At 33.4% G+C, this 16,337-nt stretch overlaps 1 protein-coding gene across 1 annotated transcript; it reads right to left on the bottom strand.

Annotated features, from left to right (window-relative positions):
* Positions 1-11,968: 11,968 nt before the first annotated feature.
* LOC139855334 (uncharacterized) lies at positions 11,969-14,596 on the bottom strand. The gene is made up of 3 exons (XM_071844560.1): positions 13,969-14,596; positions 13,177-13,709; positions 11,969-13,108 (listed from the first exon to the last, which is right to left on the bottom strand). The coding sequence occupies exons 1-3, from the start codon at positions 14,594-14,596 to the stop codon at positions 12,452-12,454; spliced, it is 1,818 nt and encodes a 605-aa protein (XP_071700661.1). The 3' UTR covers positions 11,969-12,451.
* Positions 14,597-16,337: the final 1,741 nt, after the last annotated feature.

Genomic DNA, 16,337 nt, shown 5'->3' on the forward strand with positions numbered 1-16,337 from the left:
AATGTTCTTGAAGGATTCATGCTTGAATCAACAAGATATAAACAAGATCAAAGCTACAAGGAACTTTGATCTCCATATTATGATGATGATGACCAAGAAATTAAAAGGAAAAGAAGAAGGAAAAGAAAACTTACAAGAAGAACTAGAGAGGAAAGAAAGAAAGAACAAGTGTGTGTGTGAAAACCAAATGATCAAGTGTTGTAATGAGAAGCTAATGGCTAGTATTTATAAGCAAGAATTTCACTTGGATTGATGAGGTGGCAAGGGCCTTTGGCCGTGATTTTTGAGGGAGGGGAGGGGGAGACCAAACTTGCTTTATGTATTGGCTCAAAATCTTTGTCTTGTGGTTGCATGTATGGGGACTAGTTGTAAGTGTTATGTGACTAGTCTTTCCACTAACTTAATTAATCTTATTAAAATTGAAACTATTATTTACATGTTTAATGGGCTAACTTAATCTATTAAAGGAGTAGGGTGGGCTCTTTAGGTCCATAACACTAATAAAAGCCCAAGTTCAATTAGTTAACAAATAAATCCAACAAGAGCCCAAGTAATTAACTAGTAGTCATAATTAATTAAAATGATTAATAAGATTAATCATGAATGTAAATAATATTCTAAAAATATTATTCGTGAAAGTTTCGCGTGTCACAAAGACGTTTCGGGCAATCAAAAGTCATGTACGGTTAGTCATGGCAACAAGTAAATGTAATAACATACGTTCGTATAATCTCAAGTATTAATAATAATAATTATTAATTAACGTTGGAAAACCAGAGTCGTTACAATTTCAATCTACTCGCATGTGAAAATCGTTGTAAATTAAAAGTTCTCTCAGTTCTCGCCATTTTTGTGATTCTCGTTTGAACTTTTGACTATATAGGGTATATATATATATATATATATATATATATATATATATATATATATATATATAATATAAAATTAAAGGTTGAGAGAGAGAGAGAGAGATTTAATCAAGAGTGAAACAGTTTTTTGGAGAAAAGGGGAAAGTAATATTTTTTTAGTTATTTTCGAAATTTTTTTCCAGGCATTAACATCGCATAAAAATCTAAATATGAACATTTAAAAATGACACTTTGTGATGAATGTTATTATTTTGGCGGAAAAACGCTCGAAAAAATAAATGGTAACATTCATTGCAATGAATGTTTTGCTTCTAAGTTCTTTTTTTTGGGTTTAAAAATTAGAATTTAGAAATTAGGGGTTAAAAATTAGGGTTTAGCTATTAGGGTTTAGAAATTAGGTATTCGGGTTTTGAAATTAGGGTTTTGGGTTTAGAAATTGGGGTTTAGGGTTTGGATTGAATTTTAAACACGAACGGTTTAGAGTTTAGGGTTTAGGGTTTAAAGTTTAGGGTTTTGGGAATAAACCCAAAATTCTAAACTAAAAATCGGGCTAAATCTTGAAAAAATCTTCATATTTAATGGAAAAAATGCTCGAAGAATAACATTACGCATGATGCATGTTATCAGTTTTTTTTCGAGGGTTTTCTCGCAAAAATAATAACATTCATCACAAAGTGTTTATTTTAAATGTTCATATTTTCGTGCGTTCTTAATGTTGGAAAAAAAAAATTTGAAAAAAAAAAAAATTTACATCCCCCTTCCCCAAAACAGTGCCCCCTCTTGATTATGACCATATATATATATATATATATATATATATATATATATATATATATATATATATATATATATATATATATATATAATAAAAAATTAAAGGTTGAGAGAGAGAAAGAGAGATTTAATCAAGAGTGAAACAGTTTTTTGGAGAAAAGGGGAAAGTAATATTTTTTTAGTTATTTTTGAATTTTTTTTTCCCAGGCATTAACATCACATAAAAATCTAAATATGACATTTAAAAAGGACACTTTGTGATGAATGTTATTATTTTGGCGGAAAAACGCTCGAAAAAATAAATGATAACATTCATTGCAATGAATATTTTGCTTCTGAGTTCTTTTTTTAGGATTTAAAAATTAGAATTTAGAAATTAGGGGTTAAAAATTAGGGTTTAGCTATTAGGGTTTAGAAATTAGGTATTCGGGTTTTGAAATTAGGGTTTTGGGTTTAGAAATTGGGGTTTAGGGTTTAGATTGAATTTTAAACACGAACGGTTTAGAGTTTAGGGTTTAGGGTTTAAAGTTTAGGGTTTTGGGAATAAACCCAAAATTCTAAACTCTAAGTCGGGCTAAATCTTGAAAAAAACTTCATATTTAATGGAAAAAATGCTCGAAGAATAACATTACGCATGATGCATGTTATCAATTTTTTTCGAGGGTTTTCTCGCAAAAATAATAACATTCATCACAAAGTGTTTATTTTAAATGTTCATATTTTCGTGTTTTCTTAATGTTGGAAAAAAAAATTTGAAAAAAAAAAAAATTTACATCCCCTTCCCCAAAACAGTGCCCCCTCTTGATTATGACTATATATATATATATATATATATATATATATATATATATATATATATATATATATATATATATATATATATATATATATATATATATATATATATATATATGTATATAATATAAAATTAAAGGTTGAGAGAGAGAGAGAGAGAAAGAGAGATTTAATCAAGAGTGAAACAGTTTTTTGGAGAAAAGGGGAAAGTAATATTTTTTCAGTTATTTTTGAATTTTTTTTCCCAGGCATTAACATCACATAAAAATCTAAATATGAACATTTAAAAAGGACACTTTGTGATGAATGTTATTATTTTGGCGGAAAAACGCTCGAAAAAATAAATGATAACATTCATTGCAATGAATGTTTTGCTTCTGAGTTCTTTTTTTAGGGTTTAAAAATTAGGATTTAGAAATTAGGGGTTAAAAATTAGGGTTTAGCTATTGGAGTTTAGAAATTAGGTATTCGGGTTTTGAAATTAGGGTTTTGGGTTTAGAAATTGGGGTTTAGGGTTTAGATTGAATTTTAAACACGGACGGTTTAGAGTTTAGGGTTTAGGGTTAAAGTTTAGGGTTTTGGGATTAAACCCAAAATTCTAAACTCTAAATCGGGCTAAATCTTGAAAAAAACTTCATATTTAATGAAAAAAATGCTCGAAGAATAACATTACGCATGATGCATGTTATCAGTTTTTTTTCGAGGGTTTTCTCGCAAAAATAATAACATTCATCACAAAGTGTCTATTTTAAATGTTCATATTTTCGTGTGTTCTTAATGTTGGAAAAAAAAATTGAAAAAAAAAAAAATTTACTTCCCCCTTCCCCAAAACAGTGCCCCCTCTTGATTATGACCATATATATATATATATATATATATATATATATATATATATATATATATATATATATATATATATATATATATATATATATATATATATATATATATATATATACACACTAGGTTTTTAAGCCCGTGCGTTGCATGGGTATGTAAAAATCCGTGCAAAAAAATGTAAATTGCAGTTCATATTGGTATGTAAATAGTAATACTAAAAAATAGGAAAATTATAAGATTTATTTAAGACACCTTGTTGTTGACAAATTTTAAAAATTCTTTTTAGTTTAAGAGTCCGTCGTGTTGACAAATTTTAAAAGTTCTTTTGAATTTAAGAATTCGTGGTGTTGACAAATTTAAAAGTTCTTTTGAGTTTAAGAGCTCGCGGTGTTGACACATTTTAAAAGTGATTTTGGGTGGTGTTAATTAATGTCTACAACTTTTTTTCTCACCATTAATATCTTTTTAATTATATATAAATTATATACTACGTAATATTTATATAAAATATGAGTACATTGAAAATTTGTCATGGAACGTAACGTTAGTTTAAATTCTAAGTTATATTATTTTAGAATTATTATATATAATTATTTTTTGAATGAAAGTGTAACTCGCGAATTTAATTTTAGAAAAGTCGTTATCACTTCCATGACCATGTTTATGTGACACTGGGAATGATAATGGCGACATTATCATCTCATTGTAATCCAATGATTCTGCGAATGTAAATATTTGTACATGATGATTAGTCTAATGATGATAAAATAGATGACCATCGATGGTACATAAATGGAAAACCTTTAATTAATTAATTATATATATATATATATATATAAACACTAGGTTTTTAAGCCCGTGCGTTGCATGGGTATGTAAAAACCCGTACAAAAAAATGTAAATTGCAGTTCATATTGGTATGTAAATAGTAATACTAAAAAATAGGAAAATCATAAGAATTATTTAAGACCCCTTGTTGTTGACAAATTTTATAAATTCTTTTGAGTTTAAGAGCCCGTCGTGTTGACAAATTTTAAAAGTTCTTTTGAGTTTAAGAATTCGTGGTGTTTACAAATTTAAAAGTTCTTTTGAGTTTAAGAGCTCGCGGTGTTGACACATTTTAAAAGTGATTTTGGGTGGTGTTAATTAATGTCTACAACTTTTTTTCTCACCATTAATATCTTTTTAATTATATATAAATTATATACTACGTAATATTTATAGAAAATATGAGTATATTGAAAATTTGTCATGGAACGTAACGTTAGTTTAAATTCTAAGTTATATTATTTTAGAATTATTATATATAATTATTTTTTGAATGAAAGTGTAACCAGCGAATTTAATTTTAGAAAAATTATTAGTCATTTCAGCAAAATAATGGTACTCGGGGAGTCGTCGTTTATAATTAATATTATAATAGTTTTATTTGCGTGTTCATAGATATTTTAAGGAGTTAAAGTGTAACTTCAAATCACTTTCATATTTATTGCTAAAAATAAATGCTCTGATGGCGGTGGAACGTAACTCGCGGCGAACAAAATGATAAATCCGTTAAAAAAAATTAGTGGATTTTGTTTCCGTACATATTAATTTTGATATTATGCTATTACAATATTAATTTATAGATATATACCAAAAATAATACTCTCAATTCGTAATTGCCTTTACACCTTCATGAATAACGTGAATTGCTTTTATACCTCTTTGTTTCGTTAAATATTTGTTTTAATATTTTATTTATATAATAATAACAATAATTAATTGTAATTGTAATTGTAATATTTATATATGTGTATATATAAAGAGACATAATATATTTTCCTTAAAAAATTATCTATTTGTTCAGATTTTACTACGGCTATCTTATCTATATTTATTAGTATTAAATGTAATTCATATATATATATATATATATATATATATATATATATATATATATATATATATATATATATATATATATATATATATATATATATATATTTCAATTTAATTACAAAATAACACCTAAGCAAAAACTTTTTTGATTTATTGACTTATCGAAAGCTTGCTGTAAGTTAGTAATGTTATTCCTAAGTGTGATTTGTCTTGATGGGGATAGTACTTGTCAAGTTTGGTATTATTACTTCTAAATATTTAATTGTAGAGAAAATTATTTTGATGGTCCCCGTGGTTATTTTAAAAAAAATTGTTTAGTCTTTTATACTTTGTATTTATGCTGGTAGTTCTTTATTTCATAAGTTTTATTCTTATTATTAGTCGTTTACATTGACTATCAATTTTTTCATTACTTTTTCTTCATTCTTTAGTTAGTCCTTTATTTTTTCTAAGAATAAATTAAAATTGAAGCAATCTAAAAATGGCAAATGTTACAATTTAAGTAGACGCTTTCGTAGGCATGATCCTACGATCAACTTGACTTGCATACAATAATTGAAACTACACTAAACATTGAACCATTACTGTTGGTGCATGTAATTCCGAGTTCTATTGTTTAATACTCATTATGATTCAGTCATGTAATGTGAACACTTGTGTTTGAATATTGGTTATCATTTATTATTGTTTAGTGTGTTTAACCAATGTCGAAGGATGGTCTTAGAGTTGTTTGGTTGGCAACTTGTGTTTGAATATTGGTTACCATGGTCTTAAAGTTGTTTGATAAGGTTAACTCCTTGTAACCTTATCAAAATTAAAAAAAAAAAAAAGTTTAAAAAATAAGTTGTCCAAACATGAGTTAGGATATTGGTACCTTGTTGTTGATGGTTGTCAATGGATATTACTGTTGATGTTGGTGGATACACCTCTTTTCTTCTGGCATTTTTTAAGATATTTAAAATGAAGAAATCATGCTCAGGGTCAGATAACATGGAAACTGGAAGTTGTCCTAGATAATTCCTGTCTGAAATCAAACACTCTAAAGAGGCATTCTCCAACAGTAGCTTTGCTATCTCAACATGATTCTCTTCAATTGCAACGTCCAATGCTGTTTGATCGTATTCATTGCGGAGCCACAAGAACTTCTGAAGTTCCCCATCCCCAGTTTCACCGGTATGAAGATTCGTATTGGTTTGTTTTGCACATTTTATAAAGGCCTCCGCTATGTTTTCACATCCCAGATACGATGCATATGACAGTGGTAGATATGAATGAGCAGCTTTATCATAAATTCCCCTGACCTTCTTAACATCCGCAGGACTTAACGGGTAGTAAAACGTGATGTTGTTTCCCTTTCTTAGACACCACCTGGCGAGATAAGCCCCCATGAAATGCTGATCAGTGATCACAAAGTGGAATGTAATATGAGTTGTTATGGGAAGACTTTGTGACAAGCAATATAATGGTGTAGGCCGGTGGGTAACAGGTTAGTTTATCTAGACAAGAAATGTGAATTCAAGTTGGTGTTTTGATGAACAAAGAGATTCATTAAGAGAGTGTTTAAATTTAAAATAAAGAGTTGATATGAAAGGTGTTATATATACTGGAAAAGGAGTGGAAAACCAAATCACAGTTTTGGAATCAGCAATTGTTTATCAATTTAATTTAAAAGATTTTTCATAGATACTTTGCTTAAAAAGTTAAAAAGTTTAATAATAATCGCGTGACCAGGTATATTACTAAACCATGTTACAAGCAATTCCTAGTATAGTAGGTGCCTTAATATTTAAAAATAAATCATATATTTTACAATATAAATTGAGAAACGAATTTTTAAATGCACCCGGCCTGTTAGTGATTTTTTATTTGAGTTTTATACGTATGTATGGTTTCATTTAGAATGCTTATAATTTGGTTAATTTTGATGTTATTGTTTTCTTAATTTAACATTTCGATTATTTTTTAAGGTTTGTTGAATAATATATATTCTTATATACCATTAATAGGGCAGTTTAAAAGAAACAAAAACACTTAGCTGAGTGTAGTAAATATCCAAAACTTACTGTAGTACAGACAAGATAAAAACACCTAGGTGGTTTGTAATAAGAACTATAGCTAAATCATGCAATTAAATATACAGTGATAGTTTGTTGGGTCAAAACCTTGATTTAACCGGCCTCATGCCATTGAGATGAGATCTGAAAACTCAACAAAGCAACAGAGATACAACTTTTACCCGATTGCTTCTCAAAAAATGAATTTTCAAAAATTTAGTAGTATATAAATAACACAACATACCTACAGTCTGTATACTGCAGATACATCAACATATCAATTAGTAAGCATGAAAATTCAAAAGCTTGACTTACCCATTCAATATACAATTTACTTACAATACGAACCAACAATTAGATTGTGACACAAACAGTAGAATGAATGCCACATCATACATGAAAAACTACAACACTGATTGTTAAATATGATTAATGTAGTAGTTACTACCTGCCAAGCATCATCAAGACAAGCAAGTAGGCATGTGAAGAAAAAGGAACCACAATTGACGCCGGATGCTTCAAGATAAGCACCTAAATCACTTTGAGCTTTTAGCTAAATTGCACATAGATATGTCCATGACTACCTGCAAATTGGGTGAAACTGCACGATCAAGTGGTCTAAACCTAAATGAGCATCCCCATGCGCCCTCTGCATTCTGTAGACATGTTGCTTAACACTTATCATAGCCTTGCAAGGAAAAATACTTGTTTAATGATAAGTAGACATGTCATGTATAACCAACAGAATTTACTAAGGTATAACGCTTGAGCCATACCAATATGGTAATATGTAAACTTGAATCAAGAATCGTATACAGAACAATTTTACAATTTGTAAAACAGTAAGATACATAGAGTAAGGCATACAGTTTAATCGTCCATGACAATGATTTTATATAAGTTAATAATCCAAATAACCTTGGATTCAACAGAAGATATGAACAAGAGATTAAAACAAAACCATAACTCTAATAAGTCTTCAGAAACAAATACAGAATACAGATTATCACTCACAAACTCTAAAATGTTCAACAATATGATGAACACTAAGAATAAAGGAAACCCTAGAACAGTGCTGGGTGCAAAGAAGATCGAAACGAATGAGCTGCAGTTATCGTGTTCGGGTGATGTTTATCGTGTTCCAGTGATGTTTATCGTGTTTCAGTGATGTTTGTCGCAAAACGCGACAGGACTGGAAAGTGATAAAGTGTACCGAAACGAGACAGATGTGGCAGAAGTGGATGTCTGAAGGTGTCGCGTTTGAAGCTGTTCTGTCGCGTTTGAATGTGGTTTGTCGCGATACGCGACAAAGTGTCGCGAAACACGACAATGTTCGTATTCAGCAAGTAATCTAGATCTTTCCATGTTTTGTTATTTGCATTATAAATACCCTCATTGTAACCTGTAATAGTGTGCACGAAAAATATAGAAAAAGATCTCTGGTTTGCGCCCGTGGAGTAAACTCTTCTTCGTGTTTGGAGTTGGGATATAACCACGTTAAATCCCTGTGTCGTTTATGCTTTATTTATCGTATTGCTTATTCGTTTGTTGTATGTGGATTATGTGATTATTGTAAATCACATGTTTTTGTTAGGGTCCACTACTGAATTCCTAACAAGTGGTATCAAGAGTTAAAGGTTTGAAGATCTGGCACAATGGCGAATTAAAAGCAGGTATACGATTGTTGGTGATTCGGGTATCATCAAAAGAAGAAACGATAGATCTAGGGTTGTGTGTGTCTTGCAATCTGTGTCGAGATCTAGAGACTTAGTTGATCGCGGTGAACTTGAGGTATGTCTATGTATCCATGAAGTTGATCACACCAGGGTTGGTCTGATTCTGGCGGGTTATGATGTAAACGTGACGCTGGTTACATCGTGATGGTGATTTATTCGCGAAGGGTTACGGAGTCTAAGGGGTCAGTTCGATAGGGTTTGGTTGCAGAAGATACACGTAGAGATTTTCTGAAAGATCCGGGTGACGGATCGGGTTCTTGTTCCGCGTTATCCCGTACGAAGGAACGATTGAGCAAAATTCGGATGTTCATGCGCAGCTGCAAAAGAAAATTCATAACGGTTTCGTTAACCGTTGGATCGCCTTGAAAATTTTACTGTATGTAAAGGACTCATAGATCCAGTGGCTATAAAATTTTGAGGCCGATCGAACCGTTGAAATTTGAGATACGATTTTTCGAATCTGGGCAGTTTTCAGGATGAACTTTTCGGGTTTTAATGACGCGAGTACGAGATAGTTTAGTCTCGGAAACTTCGGGCGATACAAGCTGGATATTGTGGGATGTTGGTTTGTTACAGAGGCTCACGAGGGTGGTTATGACGCGATTACATCCGGGTTATTATCGACAGTGGGAGTTATCGGGGAAGTTTTATGCTTGCGGTTTTGAAAAGGGAGGACCAAAGGTTTTGGTTGGATATTCCAAAGTGTGTGGAATATGCAGGCAGGTTAGAGCTTCTCTCACTAAGAAGATTGGTTGACGAAGGGTGTCGGATAGAACGCATTCGACCAGTGCTCAGGGTTTTGGGTGATGTTTGGTTCAACAAACGAGCTTTTTCTTTCGGGGTTACCAATTAGGAGTTCTTAGGTGATTGACGGAGTGGATAATCTTGTAAGTCCTGGAACTTAAAGCTTTCAAGATATTGTTGAGAGTGTCGGGAACTCAAAGTAAGTTTGGGAACTGACGGAAGTATCGGGTAAGTGGGAGTTGGACGACTAGTGGGAGTTGTAGAGATGGTTGTGCGATATTTTTCTCTAATTTTCACAGTGTTAGTGCGTCGATTCCGACTAGATACTCGGGTACTTGTTTTACTCTCCAATGGCAAAGAAATTTGCAACTGATCGGGTGGTACGAAACAGATTCTTCTCGGGTAGCAGCGGTTTATTGTTTCTTACTCGTACAGTGGGAGCGTGCTTGAGATTGAAAAGATGGGTTCGTGAAATTCATAGCTATGAGGATCAGTGTACCAGCGTGAAAGCGGAAAGTTGAAAGTGTAGTTTTCGAGGTTGTGACTGCGTTCTCACTAGAGCCTTGATGAATAGTCTACAAGGGCGTTTGTCAGATTTTCTGATTGCTGAGAAGGAAAATCAGTGATAGACGGAAATTTTGTATGAGGGTGATCATTGACATGTCGGTGACAGGATTGGGCGTGTCTAGAGTGATGAGTTGAGGCGGTTTTGTCTCCTGTTTAAAATCCTGTGATTGAAGTCTCGCACACTTCAATGGTGGCGCAGAAATCGAGAGATGACCCAAGCTAGCAACGAAGATCAGATTATTACTCAGCTATTTGAGTGTCGAAAGTTTTCCTTCCCATGGCGTGAAAGTGCGGCGTGTCCCGGGTGTTTATTCGACGTTGTTCAAATGGACTTCCATAATCGGGTGATCTAGAGTTGTTGTGGGTGTTTAACACAAGTAAAAGGTGAAGTTGATTACGTTTTGACAAGTGTAGTTGAAGTGCTCTTTATCGAAAGCTGCTAACTTGTTGGTTAGAGTGTGCGTGTCCCAAGAAGTTTTCTTGGCAGTATAGACGGGTACGTTCAAGAGTCGAAGTGTTGATCGAGTACATGTTAAGGTTGGGTTTTGTTCTCCTTTAAGTTTGAGAATTGTTGGGTGCAAAGAAGATCAAAACGAATGAGCTGCAGTTATCGTGTTCGGGTGATGTTTATCGTGTTCCAGTGATGTTTATCGTGTTTCAGTGATGTTTGTCGCAAAACGCGACAGGACTGGAAAGTGATAAAGTGTACCGAAATGAGACAGAAGTGGATGTCTGAAGGTGTCGCGTTTGAAGCTGTTCTGTCGCGTTTGAATGTGGTTTGTCGCGATACGCGACAAAGTGTCGCGAAACACGACAATGTTCGTATTCAGCAAGTAATCTAGATCTTTCCATGTTTTGTTATTTGCACTATAAATACCCTCATTGTAACCTGTAATAGTGTGCACGAAAAATATAGAAAAAGATCTCTGGTTTGCGCCCGTGGAGTAAACCCTTCTCCGTGTTTGGAGTTGGGATATAACCACGTTAAATCCCTGTGTCGTTTATGCTTTATTTATCGTATTGCTTATTCGTTTGTTGTATGTGGGTTATGTGATTATTGTAAATCACATGTTCTTGTTAGGGTCCACTACTGAATTCTTAACAAACAGAACTAGAGAGATCGAGAGGAGAGAGAGAGAGAGAGAGAGAGAGAGAGAGAGAGAGAGAGAGAGTGAGTGTGGAGGGTGTTTAATTCTTGTGTTATGAGAAATATAAAAGATAATACAGTATATAGTTTTATATTTACTCATATTCACAACTGATTCCACATTCAAAGGATTTTATGTTAGTATTGTGAGATTTAGAGATAATACGTGGTGCTGAGGTGGTAGTCCGTCATTCTACTTATTCAGTCATAGTCATCTCCTGCAAAAAAAAAAAAAAAAAAAAAAAAAAAAAAAAAAATTTACAAAATAAAAACACATTTATTTGATTTTGACCATTAAAAGTTATTTTCTAGAGAATATTTTTCTTTTTAATCGATGCGATGACACAAATACTTATTACCACTTATAAAATAATAATCTAGTAAATGTAGGCTTAATAATTCATCATCTTTTAAAAGGATGTATAACATGATTTTGAATAATATGATCGATTTGGTAAGGTCAATAAAACTGACCAAATCAATAAAACAACCTAACTCATATTCCCATATATAGGGTAAAAGTAAGGACATAAAATCTTACCTTTTACATTACTAAAACAAATTACACTCCATCGACGCTTTAATCTAGTTCTAGTACATACAATCGATGAGACATAATATATTTTTTTGCCAAACAATTATATATATCTCAAGAAACAAATAACAAACAAAAGGCACAGGTGCCCAAAACAGAATACAAGTAGCTCAAACGACTAATAAACCAAACCAGACAGATAGAGAAAACAAATCAACCTAACGCGCTACAATTAGAAAAAATAATAAAATCTCATGTTTGCCCATTTCACACCCCATAAGTTTGCAACTTTGACCGCTTCATTGTTGTATTTGACTTTTGAAGTCAGCATCTTCAATAATTTTGCACTCTCTCAGATAATTCATGTCGGTTAATTCATCTGAAATAACTCATATCTGTGAGGATCTTCTCTCGTCTTTGAACAACCTATAATTCCTTTCTTGCCAAACAAAATATACCATTGCACCAACCACCACTCTATAAAAAACATAATTCTGCATAATACTTTCCTAAACATACCTTAGTCTTTCATAATTTACAATCCTTATAACTTTTCTAGGAAATACAGACATAAATACCATAATAAATAAGCTCATCACACACAAGGAAGTTGCAAAACTTAAGGATGGTGTTAGCACAACATACATCCCTGTCACAAATGCAATAGCCATTGTTACCAAAGCAAACCCTGTAAGAATGTACATGACGAACGTTCTCTCTCTAATCTTCTTCCGAAGAATTTCGTTCACATCGATTTGTTTATAACTCCCACTATAGATTAACATCCAGATATATCCTATCAAAACAGTGCAAGAGCAAGAGCAAGAGAAAGCAATAGTATTAGTGACGACAAATGCTTTGTATGCTGATTTTCTAAGTAGAATGGGCATGCCTTGATTCGAACCTTCATTGCCATCAAAACCACCTGGCACTGCAAAAACAACTGCAAAGGTTGCTGTTGTTATAAGAGTAGTCACTAAAACTAGATTTTCTAAAACCTTAAAATATGGTTCAAATTCCTTTTCATATTCTTTCCCTTTCAGTTCTATTTCTTTTTGTTCCTCTTTTTTTCTTTGTCGTGATTCTTCATCAACGCGGAAACGAATGTATACTGTAGGAAACAAGACTCTTGTTTGATTACCTATGCCTCTAACATTACCTATACCCTGCATAATTTGGTTGAATTGTATCAGTCTAAAAACGAAATATTTTCTTGACTTGGGGAAAGTATTACCTTCAACAATCTTTCTCTTTTATCGTCCGAGGATGCCACATCTAAAGGAGTGAGATTTTCATTGTTGAGGGCATTAATGTTAACCCTAGAATCCATGATGGCTTCCATCATCTCAATCTCAGATCTCATAAATAAATGAATAGGAGTATTCCCATCACCATCTCTTTTGTTGATAAGGCGAGTAAATAACTCGCAACTAAACATGAATTTGATCACTTCAAGTTTCTTGTTTTCAATAGCATAATGAAGAATGTCTCTTCCATTGGCATAAGTGACCTCTAAGCATCCAGGACATTTGGATATAAGAATTTTCATTGTTTCACAATGACCTTGGCTAGCTGCAAAGTAAATGTGAGAAGTAGATATGTCATCTTCTACCAACATTTGGTACCCGATGGAGCAGTCTGCATCTAGTAGAGCGGTTGTTGCTGATGAATTATTGTGGTAGATAGCATAAAACAATGGCGTCCAACCACGCTTGTCTTGCTTGTAAAGTAGATCTCTTGAATGATTTACCACAGTCCTAATACAACCTGACATAAAATCCAATATAGATCCTTAATTAAGATGTAGAATGAGCGGATGGTTGAGTCGGGTTCAATGACGTCATTAGGTTAGGTGTGTATGAAAGATGTTTTTGGTGCTAATCTAAAGGAATACCTTAGATTATATTAATAATAAGCAAATTTCAGTTTTACGCTCTTGGTAATTTCATAACTAAGTTAGATAGTTAATGCAAACATTATACAATATTTAAAATACGTGCAACGTAATTTCGTAAGGAAAAATTACCTGGTGATCCATAAATGGCTGCTGCATGTAAAGTTGTTTTGCCATTTGATGTTGTAAAATCTCGTTGGTTACACTCAGGAAAGACTTTCTGTAAAATATGATCAAATCCTCTTTCGGCAGCAAGAACATGTGGGATCTCACAAAAATCATTGACACAATTTATTAGCAGGGGAATTTCTTGTATTAACCAAAATACTACTCCAACATGATGATTTTGTATCGCGATATGTAACGCGGTATGTTTATCCATGCCCCTTGTAACAAACTGTTCAATGCTTTCTGTTTGTAGTTTGAAATAATAATTAATCATAATTGCAAGAATATCCACGTGTCCCTCTCTGGCAGCAACATAAGCCGCTGTCTCCCCTTCAGAATTGCGACGGTATAACAAACAAGTATGATTTTTTAGAATTTCTTTTACATAATCCACATCCCCCCACTCGGATGCAAGGTGAAGAATTGTGTTCTTGTTAGGAGTCAACTCAATTAGGCCAGAATCGAGCCTGCGCACACACAATTCAGTACCACTTCCATGAGGATTTTTGTGTGACACTGGGTAAGATAATGGGGACATTGTCGTCTCATTGTAATCAAATGATCCTGTGAACGTAAATGTATGTCCATGCATTAGTCTAACACTAATAAAACTGATTTGACTACCACGAATGGTATATAAATGGAAAAGCATATGTGAAAAAATCCCAATTCAATTCAATAAAAGATGAATGGTGAACCAAAAATAACAATGATATGATTCACCACTTCAAAAACTTAGTATGTATTTTCCTTTCTAAATTGACAACTTTATGCAATTTGATCTAAAAATAGGTTAGAGAAATAGCCATTGTTGGATGTGCAAAGAAGATCAAAATGAAGAAACTGGTAACTGGTCGCGTTTGGAAGTGGTCTGTCGCGATACACGACATAATGGAACGCGACATGAGTAGCTGGGACGCGACGAATGAGGCAGGGATCTGGACTCGATGGCTATCGCGTTTTGGTCTTACTTAACGCGTTTTGGTGTAGTTTGTCGCGGAACGCGACAAAGTGTCGCAAAACGCGACATCGTGCGTAGCCAGCAAGTTATTAGATTGTTTCCTAATTTTGATTAGTACTATAAATATACCCATTGTTTTCTGTAAACCCTATGTACGAAAAATCAATAAAAAAGCTCTCTTGTTGCCTGTGGACTAAAGCAATCATACCGATTGCATATAACCACGTAAATTCTTGTGTCTTTTACTTTTCTTGTTGTTATTCTGTCCGTTTGTCGTTTGTGGGATCACAATCTTTAGATTGGTGATCGTTGTTGGGTCCATAAATACCTAACAACTGGTATCAGAGCACAACGTTTCGTATTGGGCACGATGGCGGACGAAGGAAAGTTTAGGATTGATCGGTTCGATGGAAAAGATTTTGGATTTTGGAAGATGCAAATAGAAGACTATTTGTATCAGAAAAAATTACACTTACCACTTGAAGAGAAGAAGCATGATAGCGTTAAACAAGAAGATTGGGATCTCCTAGATCGCCAAGCTTTAGGGGCGGTTAGGATGTCTCTTGCAAAAAACGTTGCTTACAACGTTATTAACGAGAAGACTACGTTTGGGTGTTTAAAGGCACTTACAAACATGTATGAAAAACCTAATGCTGCTAATAAGGTTTTTCTCATGCGTCAATTGTTCAACCAAAAGATGAAAGAAGGTGCGTGTGCTGCAGATCATATCAATGATTTTAACAATCTCATTACAAGATTGGCCTCGGTGGAGATTGTGTTTGATGATGAACTTCAGGCACTAATTTTGCTTTCGTCTTTGCCTGAAAGTTGGTCGGGTACAGTTACTGCAGTTAGTAGTTCCACAGGAACCACTAAGCTCAAGCTAGAGGGGATCAAGGATTTGATTCTAGGGGAAGAGACTCGTAGGAGGAATTCCGGGGAATCATCGGGGTCGCTCTTAAATACCGACAGGGGCAGGAAGAACGATAAGGGTACGAAGAAGGGTAAGAAATTCAAAAAGAGGTTTAACTCTAAGGACCGAGAATCTGCGGTTTGTTGGAATTGCAATCAAAAGGGTCACTTTAGCACTCAATGTAAGAATCCAAAGGTGGATAAAGCTAGGGTGAACTTCACTTCCGAGGATACGGATGACGCTTTGGTGTGTTGTGTTGAAAATTCGGTTGAAGCTTGGATCATGGATTCAGGCGCATCATTCCATGCTAATCCTAGTAAGGAGATGATGAAGAATTTTAAGGCATATCGGGGGAAGGTGAGATTGGCGGATGACAAACGCTTAGACATAAGAGGCATTGGAGATGTGACATTGAAGACATCCAATGGTTCCAATTGGACTTTGAAAGATGTGAGGTAT

The sequence above is a fragment of the Rutidosis leptorrhynchoides genome, chromosome 6 (assembly GCF_046630445.1).
Source record: "Rutidosis leptorrhynchoides isolate AG116_Rl617_1_P2 chromosome 6, CSIRO_AGI_Rlap_v1, whole genome shotgun sequence".
Taxonomy (NCBI): domain Eukaryota; kingdom Viridiplantae; phylum Streptophyta; class Magnoliopsida; order Asterales; family Asteraceae; genus Rutidosis; species Rutidosis leptorrhynchoides.

Excerpts from the sequence above, each read along its gene's own strand:
- LOC139855334 (XM_071844560.1), bottom strand. The coding sequence starts at position 14,596 with ATGCATGGACATACATTTACGTTCACAGGATCATTTGATTACAATGAG. Across the intron at positions 13,710-13,968 it reads AGCCATTTATGGATCACCAG|GTTGTATTAGGACTGTGGTA; the intron begins GTAATTTTTCCT and ends ATTTTATGTCAG. Across the intron at positions 13,109-13,176 it reads AAAGAGAAAGATTGTTGAAG|GGTATAGGTAATGTTAGAGG; the intron begins GTAATACTTTCC and ends CAAATTATGCAG.